Below are 17,094 nucleotides of genomic sequence, written 5' to 3' on the forward strand. Positions count from 1 at the left end.
TGTTAACATGTATGACTGAGTTTGTTTTAATTAAGTGTATAATTAGGCTAATGAACCTTGTATAAATGTAGTGGTGCAATCCTTAATATAATCTAAGCAGTTAAATTTCTAATTACACATCCAAAATCATGTACAAAGATGCAGCATTTCAATGGCTTGCTTTCTGTGACTGTCTTCTTCTTCTTTGCCCCTCCTCCCCCACTTTTGGTGAGAAACATTACTCAAAAGCCCCAAGAAAGGGTTTAAAGAAATATGTGTAGATTTGCATATTTTTATTATAAGAAAATTATTCAGAAACGAGAATTGTGCATAGTGGATGTAGTATTTTTTCCCAAGATTTTGAAAAAATATAGGAAACAATAGAAATGTTTCAGGCTTGGGGATGTTTCCGATGTAGCAGACAAAAAAAAAAAAAAAAAAAAAAAATCTGCATGCTCTAAAATCACGTGTGCTGAGAGGTTTACATTAGATTCACACAGAAGGTGAGGAGGTTCTTTTTCTACACCCCCAGCCCTCCAGACATACCTTCATAAATCTGACCCTCCACATTTCTCCTGTGTCTGTCAGCACCGCTCATTCCCTGGAATTCTGCTCCTGGACTGTTCCCTTCACAGAGCTCACCCCACTGCCTCTCTTCCCTCTTCCTCCTCATAGCTTTTGCAAAGTGACTTCTAGTTCTTACGGAGAATCATTGTCCCTAGTAAGGAATTCTGGTACCTACTGCCTGGAAGAAAAACTAGTCTCTATCCTAACACATGGACATGCCAGAATGTTTGGGACTTCATTATTTTCAATTATGTCTCTAATAACTGTTCTAGGGACCACAACACCATAGGCATTCAGTTCTTTATTATTCCAGAACAAATACTAGTTGCGGGTTGAATTTGCAAAATATATACCTAAAATTTATTTTTAATTATACTGTTTACAGTGGCTTTAAATTGAACATGGGAGGTATGGAAATCTATCTGCTTGCACTCACGTTTTTCGGGAAGATGAAAGAGTTAAAACTAACCGTTGATTTCCCGTCAGAGGGTACTTTTCATTCTCAGTCTCCCTGTTATGTTATCAGTTCAATTTTCTTGTGAAGTTTTTTTTTTTTTGATAGTTCATTCCCATTCCTTTTGTAATCATTTTCACCTAGTGAAGCAAATGAGATAATTTTGCAGATTGTACCACTTTACTTTTAAATTAATCCATTCTTTTTGAGAGAATGATTCTAATAGTGTGGTCAAGTACTTAGAAATCAGCAGGCTACTAACTTCTCCTTAATTCAGTCTGTTCCGTTGATTCCCTGATCACTTGCTGTGTCACTCAGGGTGAAATTCTTCCTCCTTGCCCCCCGCCCCCAATCAGTTTTCTAGTCCCTGGCACTGAGAAAAAGAACTCCAAGATTTTTGCATCTATTTTAACAACTTTGGATCCTAAAATCCTCATTTAATAAACTTCTGTTTATGTTCCATGTAAATGTGATGGTGTATTTATTTATGATTCGTAACATTTTCCACTGCGTATTAGGACTACTGAGGAATTAAGCTGTATGTGAGGATTTATTCAGAAAGACAAGCCATTGAATAAATGAAGCATGCCATGCTTTTTTTACTTTGGATTATTATTCTAGAATGATTCCAAGGTGGGGGGGAGTAGATTATGAAAGAAAAATGGTTAGGTAGCTGAATATAAACCCATAGACCTATTCATCTGAAAAATATTGATGCCACTTACAGATTTAAATTACATATTTTCAAGTTGTGTTATTTTAAACTGTGATAAATACTGAAAGGATCTATCTGGGGTAAATTTGTAAATTTAAACAAATTTTCAGTACTAGTTAAGTGAGGAATTTTCATTAAACATAGTCTGTCTCTGTCTCTTATCTCTCTGTCTCTATATGCACGTATGTGTGTGTATATATATATGTCTCTCTGAAAGTATTCTGTGGGCTATTTTAGAATACATAAAAAATTTCAGAATACATAAAAGCGTAATCATTATTCATCACTTTAAGATTGCAGGGATAAGATTGTAATGTTACCGAGAAACTGCTCATAATTTCACCAATTTAAAACTAGTTACCTAACTGGAGTGACTCTTAGTAAGGCCTGCTTTTGCTGCCCACGGAATGCGTGCACTCTGAAACAGCACTCTTGGTCCGACGAGGTAGCTCTTAGCCACAGGTGTGGCACCACGTTTCTGCTTGTGCTGTGAGTGCCTGTGGGTGGCCGGGTCATCGTTTCCTTAAACGTGGTCCTTCTACGTGGTTGCTTTGATGGTGAAGTGGCCAGATGCCTTCCATTTCCCATACTGTCAATAACTATGATTTAATTTGCCTTCTCGGATTTTTTTTTCTCATTCGGCAGAATCCTAGATGTTTCTTAATAATTCGATTCCTCTCACGGGACACTTAATCCATGACATGTAGAAACACACTTACACAGTAGCGACTTGTAGGGAAAAGGTCGTGGGCACGATGACATTTTACCAGTAACTTAATTATGGGTGGTGTGTTGTGTGGGATCGCTTTCTTCCACGTAGGACTCTGACCGTGAAGTTGCTCATGCAGCTGTGTCAGTGTACTTTGTTCTTACCTTTGAGCTGAGAGGATTTTTATGTTTGTTTAATTCCAATACATGGTAGTGGGTAACCAAAAATCACCTATGCAATGATGTTTTTATCAGTCACTAAGATGTATAGACTCTACAATACTATATACTGTATACACACACACACACACACACTATACACTAGTAGGTATTGATCCTCAAATGGTGTCATTACAAAAGGTGATTTAAGTATGATCTCCTCCAGTTATTCTTGCAAGTTGGTGGACTTGACCTTAGTGAAACGTGTTGTAGTATACTTAATACTAAAAATTAAAATGAAGTTAAAGAATGACTCTCTTCATGAAAGAAACAAATTTAAGTTTGCAGGAGTAACAAGTTGAAAAAGGACCCTCCCTCTCAAGCCCATTTATTTCAGTCCAATCATATATTTGGTGTAAATAACATCTTTCTGAAAAAAAAGGATCCGGACCTAAATTTCCTTAGAAACACGAGATTTGTTTGCCTCAGCTAAAGTAACTCGGTGTTGGTCTGTCGAGGCCTTGCTACTAGTTACAGGCTTGAGCGTGCATTAGCGAATCCCATCTTCTCTATCTTCCAGGAGCTTACAGTGCACTAGTAGAGAGAAGGTGTGTATGTGCGTAACAGTTACGGAGGAGTGAGATGAATGACCACAGAACAAATAGCAATTACTGTAAACATCTAAAAGAGAAAGCTATTTGGGTATTTTCCCCCCCACCGGAAAGCCTATATAGGACACGGCAAAGTGTATTCTGTTGAAAGATGTATATCCATATCTGGGCTAAATAGGAAATATCTTCAACTTTAATTTTGACAGGATTCTAAATTTGAGTATCTATATGAATGTTATCTCTAAATAATTAGGATTATGAAAGAAAAATCTAAGCTTTGGACAGGCCCAAAATAGGTTCATAGCAATTTTTAACAGGATCATCATGTAGAATTTATGTTAGCTGTTAGGTTAGTCACAGTGCCAGAACTAGGTAAAGATTCCTGTGGTCCCATAATGTTTGCTGCTTTGCCCAGGGTACCTAGAATGTTCTTTATCTCAGGCAAGACCTTAGTATTCTAGACCAGGTGTATGGATAATTTTTGCTTTTTTATCTCCTTATTGGTCTCTAGAAGTTCATTGAGGCTTTCCTTTCGACCTTCATTTGGAGCACACATTGACAGGATTCAAACCATTGACATTTGAACCTGTCCCTGGCTTTCTCCTATTTGTCTTTAAATGGGAATAATGGCAACAATTTTTTTACTTGTGGGAAACCTAACAAGTTTTGAAATTCAGAATATTAGGCTCCATCAAATGCAGATGCCCAGATTGGAAACTTTGTTATTTTTCTTCGCCTATATATAGTGCGCTGAGGTTAACCTTTCCTGGTTACCTGCGCTCTCACGGGGAGATGGGGTTGCCGTGAGCTGCGTCCCAGCTGGCTTAGAACAGAAAGCTGCCAGAGCTGTCCACAACCACACGTTCAGCTCTGCTGCACACTGCGATGTCCACTGAGCCATCGGGCGAGCTCTGTCCGAAGCAGTTCGAAGTAGAGAGAGAAGGACACGGTTTGTTTCAGAAACAGAATCCTGACCCCCAGAAACAATTTCTTTCATTTACTGAGGAGCTCCCTTGCTGCAGTTCATTTATCCTGTTGTGCTTTCGGTGTTGGTGCGATTTTCAAATATATTAATAACGACTTAATGCGCTCCGTTATCAGGAAGTCTTTGTAAATATAATATCAGCATTAAAACAGGAGGGCATTGTGCATGGTGGAAATACTACATGTGTAATGATTTGCATTCTTAATGTTCCAGAACCCTGGGGTTGTTAGTAAAGCGATTGGAGAAAGGTGGTAAAGCTGAACAAGAAAAACTCTTTCATGAGAATGATTGCATTGTCAGGATTAATGACGGCGACCTTCGAAACAGAAGATTTGAACAGTAAGTGCGTGTCGGCTGCACTGCTCTCTTGCTTTTGGTGTGAGAGACTGCGGTCCGCTGAAATGCCCTGAACAACATGTCTGCATCTCTGTCTTGATACCAGAGAGAAGTATTTTCTGTCATTACCTGGCTTTTAAAAATTTAATCAAACTCCATGTAATTACTACCATTACACTGCATTTCAAAAATGTCCTCCGACCGACAGAGTGCTTCTTAAAATATTACGGGTCCAATTTAGACTTCACAGTTTTGCTACTTTCTCACCTTTTGGAAAATTTGCCAGCATGCTATGCTAGGTTTTATTATACTTTACCTCACATTTCCAATTTTGTTGCACGTAATGACTCCCCATATGAATAAGCAGGGAAAGCTCCTTTGAACCGTAGTGTGGTCTACTCAAATTTTCTTTGTCCATAAGGATAAAGTCCTTATGCAGTTGGAAAGATAAAAGTAGTCCGGTGCCTATCAAACAAGGCAAGAATGAGCAGAAATCAAAAGGATTTCGTGTAGGATCTGAGTAGGGAACCCACACGAGGTGGAGCCCGTTCTCCAGCTGCTCCTGGAAAGGCACCGGGACCAAAACTCTTCACATTATGAGTCCCTGAGGCCACTCCGGTGTTCTTGAGAATGTTGCTGATGACGGATAGCTGATTTCTCTAGTTTTCTAAGTGTATTTATTTCTTCAAAAACTCAAGTGGTCCTGTGTAATAAAATGTGGTTAATTCTTAAATGTATTGAATGATGATGAGGGGAGAAGACTGTATTTCATTTCTCTTCCTGTTGCAATTATAGTACCTCTGTTGTACTTAAAACTATTACTTAGTAATTTGTGATTGAGAGCACAGTATCTTATCTGAAGTTACAGATAATTTTGTCATTTTTATTAAGAGAACGAGAAATTTATATTTGGAGAAACAGCGATGCTTCTGTCAGAGCTTGCGAACTTGATTGATAAATGGGATATTAGAATTTTGTTTTTCAGTTTCAACAAAGTCTGTCAGTTCTTGTTGCTTAATTAGTATACGTAATTAAGCTCATAATATCTTCTAGGCTGCCAGTCTCAGTTGCTAATTTTCCATTCTTTCTCAAACCCAGAGCACAACATATGTTTCGCCAAGCCATGTGTACACCCATCATTTGGTTCCATGTGGTTCCTGCAGCAAATAAAGAGCAGTACGAACAACTGTCCCAAAGTGAGAAGAACAATTACTATTCAAGCCGCTTCAGTCCGGACAGCCAGTATATCGATAACAGGAGCATGAATAGTGCAGGACTTTCGGGCCTGCAGAGAGCTCCCAGACTGAACCCCCCGCCCGAGCCCATAGACTCTCACCCCCGACTTCTACCTCAGAGTACGCACCCGTCCGGAAAACCGCCGTCAGCTCCGGCCCCAGCACCGCAAAATGTATTTAGTACAAATGTAAGCAGTGGTTATCACACCAAAAAAATAGGCAAGAGGCTTAATATCCAGCTGAAGAAAGGTATGACCCACCTTGTTTTGTTTTATGGAATTTTTCGTTTCATGTTGTTATTTTATTATCTTAAAGATTTTAGTTATTTGAGAAAGAGCATAGAAGGGAAGAGAAAGAGGGAGAAGCAGACTCCTGCTGAGCAGGGAGTCCAGTGTGGGAACTCAGTCCCAGGACCCTGGGATCATGACCTGAGCTGAAGGCAGACACTTAACCGGTTAAGCCACCCAGGTGTCCCTATGGAATTTATTTTAAAAATCAAATCAGCAATCGCGTTATTACAGGAAAGAACTGATATAATGACTTAAAGGTATTTAAAATTGCAGTTTTTATGCTTTTCAGATTCATTTTGCTATATGAGAATTAAAGTATGAAATTCAGAGTAAATAAAGCTTTAAAAATAAGTTTCTGTGAAGAAGGTGGTAGTTACTACTGTGGTTAAAATTTTTGGTAAAGGAGGAAATTGGTTTCAGGATATACTGTTAAACCCAAAACAAGAGCGAGGACTTGACTGTGTTGATCACACCACTTGATGTCCAGACATAGCTCTCAAAGAGGACATTAGCCCTCTTCCATTTTAACCCCATCATTTTGGTAAGGGCAAGTGATGGATTGATTTGAAGCTGTCAGTGGTTCATGGTAGAAAGTAATTTCACCCAGCAGGTGGCTCCTTGTCTGCTACTTCCCCAGAATGTTACACTGCTTTCCTTCCTTAAGATGACAAGGGAAATTCTGATGGACCTTGCTAAATCTTTACTATGTACACTTAATATCAATTTATTTATTTAAGTATCCTTTCCATAGACTGTATACCAGAAGCATGCTTTTCCGTTTTGTTCTTGACAGCTCAAAGCAGACAGCTTGGTTTGATTTTCTGATTTCTGAACACCGTCCCCTCCAGGCACTGGGTTACACTTTTGCTGTTAATCATCCATTTTAGCTGGGATTCTGATACATATTTTAAAATCGTCTCTTTCAAAATGGTGTCATAAAGAATATTTCTCTTTTTATGAGCTCAGCCAACTCCTACAGTTAGGTGAAAATGCATCCAAGAGAGGTTGAGTGATTTCCTCAAGTCGCATGGCGTTGGCAGCAGATTCTTACGAGAACATTTTCCATATCCTGACATTTAGACCGTTCTTTCCATTTGGAGTAGGGTTTACAAGGTTGTAAACTCTGAGATTCCTATTTCCTTTCTAATCATATTCTTTCATTGAACTTTACATGAACCACAAACTCCTTATTTCTGGTTACTGACTTTTAAGCTCCAAATACTTGCTTGACATGATCAGGAATTGACAGCTTTACTCCATTTTTGAAACCTCTTACAAATGCAGAGTTATGTCAGCATAAACCCCTTTCAGCTTTGTTAATTCCTAAATGAGATAAGTATCAGATCCTATCTTCTTCTTTCCCTAATCAAATGACAGGCCCTTGTTTTTAAGCAAAAACACAGTAAGAACCACAAATGGAATTGTATGAAAAAATAAAATTCTGCTTGGGATCTCTCAGTGGAGGAAAAATATTCTACTTGGCCATTGTCATAAAGATATTAGTTCATAAATATCTTTTCCCTTTTACACTAACAGGCGTATTTATTTAGTTAATTATAGTTTTTTACACAATTATATTTTAACAACTTAGGATACAATATGAACTGTTAAATGAAGTGAAATTTGACTTGCCATTAAAAAAGGCATTCTTTTAAATGCAGAAATTAAGTTTATTTTAGTAGCATTTTAAAAGATAGGTTGCACTGACATAGCTGATTGAGAAAGACTGTGCTCAATCATCAAGATCAGAAAAGTGGAAACTGGTTTTCTTTTAAACATTTTTTCTGACTTTTGAGTATCCTCATAGCTCTATCTTGATTTTAATTTACTATGAGAATGTGTGACGAAAGGCAGAAACCAACTGTGCATTCTGTCAATACTTACTTTATATGAAAAATAAGTTTATGGTATGTAAGAGTAAAGAATGCTGATTCTCTTTGATTAGTACTGAAGACAGTTATTTTAATAATAACGATTATATGAGAATTGAATCAGCTTTCATTGTAGCTAACAGATAAGATTTTTACCAGTTACAGTTGTTACATGTAACATTTTTACTGAAGTACATGAAAAACATAGGGTGTGTCCATGTTGAACTTTAAGCAAAGTTCAGAGTGAGCTGACAGGCTTTGAATGACGGTTCTTTCATAAACTGAGATCAGTTCTATGTGCTAAATGGAGAAGACTTCATGATAATGGTTCTTAGGCATACTTTAGGAAGCATAATTTAGGAAACATGACAAAATACCATATGTACTTGCTTTCATAATTATGATTTCTTAATATTTATTGTCATTTTCCATTCTCAGATACCCTGCTCTTTTGTAGAAATTAGCTTTTTAATAAAGTCAAAAGAGAAGGTCAGTAATCTGTTTCAGTCAGTGCAAAATGTTTTGTTGGCTTTGCTAAATGAAAATTGATATCTATTTATCTTTCTTTTAAAGGTCATTGCCTGAACTTTTAACTTACAGATTTAGGGGTTATTGCTGATATTTTAATAGTATTGAGGTTCATATAACAATCAGTCTTTGTAGTTCATAAAAATTAATATTGCAAAAGGAGAATAATTTAGAATTCTTTCTTAATAAATGTTATTGCAAGTCATTAGAGTTTCATGAAAGCACAGAGACATATGGAAAACTCCCAGCAGAATAATTAGGAAAATTTCATATAGACAAGATGCCATTCAAGTGTTCAGCACAGAAGACTCAAGAAATTAACAGTCCAGGCATATCAAACTGACTTCAGACTCAAAGTAAATGAATGTTTTGTTTGAACTTGAGAATATATATGGTAGGTTTTGCTACAGGTATAATTCTGGGGTGTTTTCTTCATATCAACTTTATACTTCTTCTTTAACCCACATTTCCATTCATAGTTACTTGCCCGTATTTATTTACTTACAGATTTATACTCTTGCTTCTAGTTTTGTACTGAGTGCTGCCTCAAATTAATGTATCCTTTCATAGATTTTTCACCTTTATGTAACCCTCTATTCTTCCCACATGAACAAGTATTTGTCCTTCTGTCATTTTGACTGAAATGGAACCTAAGATCCTAAAGAGTAATTTTTTAAAAAGCTTTGGTAGAAATTAATCTTTATTAGAAGTGTTATAAAAATGCTGTGATTCATTAGAAATTTGTTACAGTCTTGACATTTTTTTCTTGGCTCATTTTAGCTTGTTGTGTGTCAGTTCTAATAACATGTAACTGTTTTCTATACTGCATCGCACTTATGAGTGCCTGTCAAGAAAGCTGCTGAAGAACCTAAAATTGAAATTATGCAGACCAGCACAGTGATCTGCAAATGCCTTATTGATTTTAGTATCTTTAAACATAACAATCAGTTATGTTTAAATGGTCCTTACACTTGGTAGCTACAATATGAGGTGGTGTCTTCCCTGGGTAATCTGCCTTTGTTTTTTTATTTTTTATTTATTTTTTGTTTTTACAATTTGATTTATTGGTTGAGAAATATACATGTTAAGATTTAGGTAAAATAGAAGAGAACTAGGCAAATATAATATGGCTCATCCTATCAGTAAATTGTTCCAATTATAGTATTGGGAGGTTCTGTTACCTAGAAAAATCTCTTTTTTCACTATTTCTCTTCTGTCTTCCTGACCATTTTCTCTTTCCTTGCTCCTTCTCCTACCCTTTAAATCTGGATACCATGATTGCACAATATTCATTGATATTTGAGGTACTATGGGTTTTAACCGAATTTTTTTCCACATGGGGATATTAAGTTTATTTCACATCAAACATTTTGATCAATTTAAAACTTTTGGCAGTCATATTGGTATACTACCTTTCATCTCTCTTGGACTAGATTCCCATTTCTTCTTAAAGAATTTTGGTATATAGCCATTTAAACCTTCCCTGATTTAGTCTGTCTTGTGAGAGCTATTCAGACTTTGAAAGTATTGAAAGCAATGTAGTCCATTGTGAAAATTACAAAATGTCAAGCCGAGGAAGAGAGTAACAAAACTTTTTGTACCATACACCTGTGAAATTCAAGGTATCTCATTTTATTTACTTTTTCTGTTGTCGTTCTCTGTGTAGGTACAGAAGGCTTGGGATTCAGCATCACTTCCCGAGATGTAACAATAGGTGGCTCGGCTCCAATTTATGTGAAAAACATCCTCCCAAGAGGGGCTGCCATCCAGGATGGCCGACTCAAGGCAGGAGATAGACTTATAGAGGTGAGTGCCTTCTCTAAGTCGAAAGTTCCATAATTCTTAAGAACTTCCATTTTTAGGGGCCAGTTCTTTTTCACCTCTTCATAAATATGAAATTAAATTATATATGTTAGAATTGTGCATCATGAAGCAGTGTATTTCTGCTTTACTTCGACTTGTTTCCATGTTATTTGATGAGAAATATCTTTTCATTGAGTGTACTCATAAATTTTTAGTTACTCAGACATTCGGTTTATGAGGTAACATAACATTTGTCATTATGTAAGTACAGTGTCTGTTAGGTTCTATTTCTAGATGGCTTCAAATTTATGTCTGGCAATATAGAAATGATATCTACTTTGTAATCAGAACAGAGACAAACGAAGTAAATGAAAACAGTGTGTCTTGATGAGAGGAAATTTTGAAATGGCAGCATGGAGAATGAATTGAGACATAAAAATCAGATGTCAGAAAAAAAAAAATTTCTGTACCTCATGAGTTTCGGTTCATTGGTCTTTAAGGCCATCTCAGACATATATAAACATACCTTGACATTTCTGTGTGTGTGATTGCTTATGTATGTAGAAGTAAAAGGAAGGAAGATTGAGAAAAATAGATTAGTTGCTTTTCTTAGTGTTTTCTTCGGGAAAAAAGTGTCTGTATTTTTAGCAGCAGATACCGCCTTTCCTAATTATTAACTAGTATTCAAGCACTAATGTTAAACTACATTTTTGTGGCATTACCCTTTCTTCTTTACTTGTAGCTTCATATGTGGTTTCGAACTCTCTAGATTGAGCTCTCCTAAAGATTTCTTGAGAAGTAATGGAGCAGAGGATTGCCTTCCAGATTTTTCTATGGCTACATATTGGGCCTAGATTTCTTAATTCTTGCTCTTTTCATTTGTGTCTTGTTCTTGTGATACCATTTTTTAAAGGGGCACTGATAGAGGCTAACTAGAAGGAAAGATTCGAGTATAAGTTATGTTTAGAGTGTTGTTTCCAGAAAGGACCACTTGTCCTTGGGGCATAAATTGAGTAATATTGGGCCAAGTTTGCCGTTATAGCTTGTTTTATGTAGTAGGAGGCTCAGCTGGGACTTGAATATAGTTGTCTTTGCCTCTGAGTCCTAAACATGTCTGTCCTCCTCTCTCTGGCACCAGCCCCACTTTCTCTTTCCTCCCATAATTGCTTTACTTTCAACACATTACAAAGGCTTTTGTTTTTCTTTTTGAGCAGTGGGAAGAGCCTGAAACCTCTGTTTCTTCAGAGTTAGGCTCTATTTTCTGTAGCTATCTTCTTTATTTGAAACTACATTTTCACACATCTTAAACCTAACTTTCTAGTATCTGTAGTTGCACTGACACAACGTCAACAGTTTCATGGTCAGTTTTTCTGAGCATCTATATATTTGGAAGTGTACTTAAAGTATCAAGTCACTTTTTTTTTTTTTTAAATCGAGAAATTTTTCCTTTCTTTGAACCTATTACTACTTACCAGTTTTGTGCAATCACTTAAATAGTAGTACACTGAGCAGTAGAAGATGGTTTTTAGTGGAGAAGGAAAGGTCCCAAAACATATTTTAACTATAGGGTGATTTTGATATCACAATTTAAATAATATACTTTATTGCCATGGACAGAATGTTATTTTTCTCTAAAGTGAATACTATCAAATAGGTTTTAAAAGAGATTTGCACTCTTATTTTTTTTAAATATATAGTGCTTTCTGATAATGTTATTATTCCTCCTAAAGGTAAAAATAATGAGATTCCCCAGAAATTGGTTATTTCAAATCTCTCTCTCTTTTTTGTAGGATTCTCTTTAGAATATTGAAAAATATTGAGGTATTACTACCTCAAAATACTGCTACTCCTCCATAAATATTATTATTTTGCACTCTTCTTTAATGTGTGTCTTTAGGGATAAAAATTGTCTTTATAAGTTTCAGTAAAATTTCATTGAAAGTTTTACCAAAATACTTTTAGTATGTTTCTTCTCCAACAGCAACATCTTTTGGTTTGGGTATAAGATAATCTATGATACATAAGGCCATCAAGATATCTCAGTCCAAAGCCATTAAGTTTTGTGTTAACATAATAATTTAGATATGTTTGTTTATTACTGGTTATTTGTTAATACTCTGGTGGCTGTGGCTTTTGGCTTACTAATAAGCGCTAAAAGATTTCCTACTTCGTGTCTCATTTCTAGATACCTAGGCTATGTTTCTTTATTAGCTACAATAGCCTGATGGTTACCAGATCATGGCAGAATTTCCCACGAAATGAGCTGTGCTCCAGAGGAGACATGGTACATTCTAGGATGTGTGTCTTTTCTTCTGTCATATGTTTGCACAGCATTGCAGCTGAAAACTTTTTATTTGTTTTTAGGTAAATGGAGTAGATTTAGCAGGCAAATCCCAAGAGGAAGTCGTTTCCCTGTTGCGAAGCACCAAGATGGAAGGGACCGTGAGCCTTCTGGTCTTTCGCCAAGAAGATGCCTTCCACCCGAGGGAACTGGTGTGTAAATTTAGAGCAGATGAAAGATTTCTGATGCACATGAGCCAGGGATCTGGGCTAGCCACCTGATGGCCAATGTTTATCAATACATTTTCCAAACAGTTTCTGTATTTTATATTTCTTTCAGCCTTAACTTAGCATAAGCATTCTTTTCTTATATTTGCTCAGTTTTGAAGATAGATATCCATAATACTGAGGGTAGGGGTATTTAAAAATCATATTGCAAGGATATTTTCTAGGACAGCAAATGTTTATTAGTGAACGCTTTCAGATGGACTGATTGAATACAGAGACGTTGATTATTTCATAACTGTCACTTCAAAGGCTGTTGTTGAAAACTTGCCATCTTCTCCACTACATACGACAAATGTTCATATTTCAGATTTTCATAGTAATCTAGCTAAGCCAAGTAAAGCTTTTTGCTTACTGTTGTATCAAAAGGAATACCTTAATTAGAGTATTACGATTGAAAGTAAGGAGACCTGAGTGGTAATAAGCCCCATGACCGTTAATTACTAATATTGACATTATTTGAAATGACATTGATGAAATTAAAAGGCATTTGTTTGCAGTTCATTTTATTTTTCAAATGTGCATCAATATGTCTAAATATAAGAGGTATTTACATAGTATTGGTGTGAATGAAATATGTATACTAAGTTGACATAGTTTGAATGTTTTTCTGCAAGAAGTGCCAGGTTTCATTTATTGTGTAAAAACAACATAATTGGAGGAATCGCTTTTATCTTTTGATGTGGTAAGAAAATTGTTTTATTTCCAGTACAAGTGGTATTTTAAATATTTCAAAACAGATTTTAGTTGGGCCATTTTAGAGCATTTGACATCCCTTTCAGTCCGCTTTTAGCTTTAAGCAACAATTAATTCGTATATACTGGAGTGGCAAGGTTTTAGGGGCACAGTTCCCAGACTTGTCCTAGTGCCCTAAATCTCTTAGGCTAATATTTCAAGGTGGATAGGTTGTGGTTGATAAAATTTTCCTTTTGTTGTGAGCCAGATATGTTTCAGTGTAGGAATACCCCATCCCCTGGTTGCACAAATTTACTGTCATTTCATGGAATTTCCGATTGTGGTAGGAAAGCATTGCTGAATGCTTGTGTTTTAAGTAGATTTTGAAAATTATAAAAATGTCTTTTTTTTCTATTTTAAAACGTTGAATGCATTATTTCCCAATTTAAATTCGGTTTTCCCTTTTCCCCCCACTGTTATCCAATTTCGTGCTTCAAATACCACCTGATCCTAAATCTGGAGATGTCTCTGTTAAATTGTAAATGAGCCCTTAAAAAAAAAATACTAAGCTTTAGATGTGATTTGATGAAGCTTTAATTCTTCCTCAGTATATCTTAGCCTGGGTAATAGTTAGCATCATCAGATTGCCAGAGCTTCGACACTGCTCGTCAGCAGCCCTTCCCAGACTCCGTGCCAGCATCTAGCCAGCTTAAGGTTATTTGGGTTCTTCTTGTCCAATTTTGATCTTCCAGGCTTCTGTTTTCCCCTTCTGCTGCCTAGTTTTTTTTCCCTTGGTTATTTAATTTATTGCTTGTGAGCTTTTCATTAAGGAGTGAGCCAGTAGGCCGTCAGTCTATTATTCATGTTGCAGCTGCTTTTTAAGATTTCAAAGACTAAAATTCTGAAAACTTAAAGGGGAGGGGGTGCATTTAAAATCATCTTTGAATCCAATTAACAAAACTCTCTTCCTCTGTTTGGGGTCTCTGTGTTTAAATTCTCTGTCTAAAACAAAATACTGTTACCAGTACGTGCCTCTTTTATAAATCAACCTTTTAAATATCTATGTAATTAAAGCAACTCTATACTATGTGATAAAAATTCACATTTCTGTGTAATATTTTAAAGTATAATGCTTGTGGTTCAGACTGTAGTTCAGACTTATTATCTAGTGTAGCTATCAAATTATAATATACCTTATAACTTAGATTATAAGGTATATTATATAATTATATATAATTATATATATTATATAATATATAATACTATATATTATATATATTATATATATATAATAAGGTAGTTGGGGAATTAAAAAAAGCAAAAACAAAACTAGAAACAGTGCCATGAATAGAGAGCCTAGTCTGGTGACATTTGTTTTCCTCCAAATAATAAAGCCATGATATACTGTGAGTGAGCAAGTAAAAATTTACATCAGAAAATTTTCTTAAAACACACACCCACACACACAGAAGATAATATAACCACATCAGTGAAAGTTTGGAAGACGGAGTCGTACATCATCCATAATATAATCACCCTCTGTATATTTCGTGGGTTTTAAGAACCAACAAAATTTCCTTTAAAGTCAAGCTTTGTGTCCCTGTGTGTTGAAGATGGCTTTGGTCAGTCTGTATTTATATTTTTCTTCAATTCTTCTAGAATGCAGAGCCAAGCCAGATGCAGATTCCAAAAGAAACGGTAAGAGCTTTGTCTTTTGCAGGGTGCAGAGATGTTGGAAAGATAAATGGAACTAACTTCTGACTAATTAAATATGAAGTTACTTGTCCTCCCTTTTCCTGGCTCATAATAGATACTATGTAGGTTCATTACATTCCAAAGTGGTCTCATCCTAAGCTGACTTATTGCTATTAACACAGATGGAGAATGTTTCGTGATTACTTTTGGATAGACAGGGATGGAAGAGAGGGAGACATTAGAGTAGTTTCCTGTCACCTTCACAGTAAGAGGGACCAAAAGTTGGTAAGTGTAGTAGTTTGACATATATATAAAAGGCTTTATGAGTTGTGAAATGTTATATTTTTAGTGGCTACAAAGGAAAAAAAAGTAAAAAAGAAAACTTGATTCAGGCACAGGAAAATTGGGAGGCCTGAAAGCACAGTAACAGTGTATCATATGCAGGAAAAATAAAGTGATATATCAGTAATTAGGCACAACATATTAGTTGTCATAATAACTTATAGTTATTATAAGTATTTTATTATGAATTATTATAGCACATTCTTATGGAGTAATTTCTCTTAATAAAAGTAACTGCTCACAGCTTCGATTAAAATGCAAACCTAGTTGTGCCCTGTTAAAGAGACAAATTCTAATACAGACTAGAAATAAAGGAGTTAAGTTGAGTTCTAACAGGCAGTGCTAATGTAATAAAAATAAGAATTGCCATGTTGGCGTATCAGTCTCTGAAAAATACGGTTTTAGTGTGGAGGCTCAGCATGGGGTGAAAAGAGAGGGTGTTTTATATTGACATATAATATCCAGTAGAAATTCTAATAGTCTTGATCCTTTATACATCAAACAACACATAAAAACATACCCCAGACTCTTATAAGTAGTGGGAAAATTTAACAATCATATCTACAGTGGGTGATGCTAGTATGTATTTTTCTAAAAATTGTCATATTAGGTGGACAAAAAATTAGAATATGAAGAATTTGAATAACATAGTTAATAGGTTTGGTTTCTCTTTCCACATTTATGGACAGTTTTGAACCTAATAAATGAAATGTTATTTTAAAATATTCCATAATTATAAACATGGGTGACGAATCAGACCTCAATAATATCGGGTAAACAGTCTTGAGAATATTATTATACATTCATAAGTATGGGTTGTAGAAAATTTATGGTCTTAATTTTTGTTCATAAAAAAAGTTGGTCAGTGATGACTAATCAAAATCAAAATGGTATTTGTCTATGTGTATGGTGGATTGATTGGAAGGGAAGGGGAAATTAGATCAATTTTTAAAGAATTTAACGGGGCACAAGTGTGATTCATAGTATTTTATAGATCATAATGATAGCAAAATATACTGTAAAGCAAAAATACTTAAGGTCGCATGATATTTTTATGGGAATAGATGAAGAGAACGCTTAAACACATTAGCAATGATAGACCTGATGTATATATGCATGCATGGTAAAGGCGGCATTTCCAAATAGTTGTAAAGCATGGTTTATTTCATGTTTAAAATAATTAGCCTTTCAGTTTAAAAAGTTAGATTTCTTTCTCTCACCATACACCAAAATAAATCCCAATTGGTTGTGGAATTAAATCTTAAAAATTATGAAAATATATTAAGAAAAAAGTATGCAAGAAATAAACAAAAATATAAATAAATAAATATATTAATTAATTAATTAATTTTTTAAAATGTGAAAAATCTCTGTTAACTTTGGATAGTGAATGCCTGGCCAAGCATGGCAAAACCAAGATGTTCATTAGATAAATAGATTTAGATTTGTCTATAGAAAGCTTTGTATAGCAATGACCATACCATGATATAGTGAAAAGATAAATGCTAAATGGGGCAAGTATTCTGCACTGTGACCCTTGGTGAATAACTACCCCTTTATTGTTGGGATCTCATCC

At 35.4% G+C, this 17,094-nt stretch overlaps 1 protein-coding gene across 20 annotated transcripts in view; it reads left to right on the top strand.

The window, feature by feature from the left end:
• PARD3 (par-3 family cell polarity regulator) overlaps positions 1-17,094 on the top strand; it is a 666,688-nt gene that overhangs the window by 385,592 nt on the left and 264,002 nt on the right. For 12 of the 20 annotated variants that reach the window (XM_046011672.1, XM_046011682.1, XM_046011678.1 and 9 more), the window contains 5 exons: positions 4,392-4,517; positions 5,613-5,998; positions 10,105-10,244; positions 12,606-12,734; positions 15,141-15,179. In XM_046011672.1, coding sequence (XP_045867628.1) covers positions 4,392-4,517; positions 5,613-5,998; positions 10,105-10,244; positions 12,606-12,734; positions 15,141-15,179 — 820 coding nt within the window. The remainder of the gene's footprint in view (positions 1-4,391; positions 4,518-5,612; positions 5,999-10,104; positions 10,245-12,605; positions 12,735-15,140; positions 15,180-17,094) is intronic. The other 8 variants (XM_046011677.1, XM_046011679.1, XM_046011684.1 and 5 more) reach the window with 1 other exon arrangement.

This window comes from Meles meles, chromosome 7, assembly GCF_922984935.1.
Source record: "Meles meles chromosome 7, mMelMel3.1 paternal haplotype, whole genome shotgun sequence".
Classification (NCBI taxonomy): Eukaryota; Metazoa; Chordata; class Mammalia; order Carnivora; family Mustelidae; genus Meles; species Meles meles.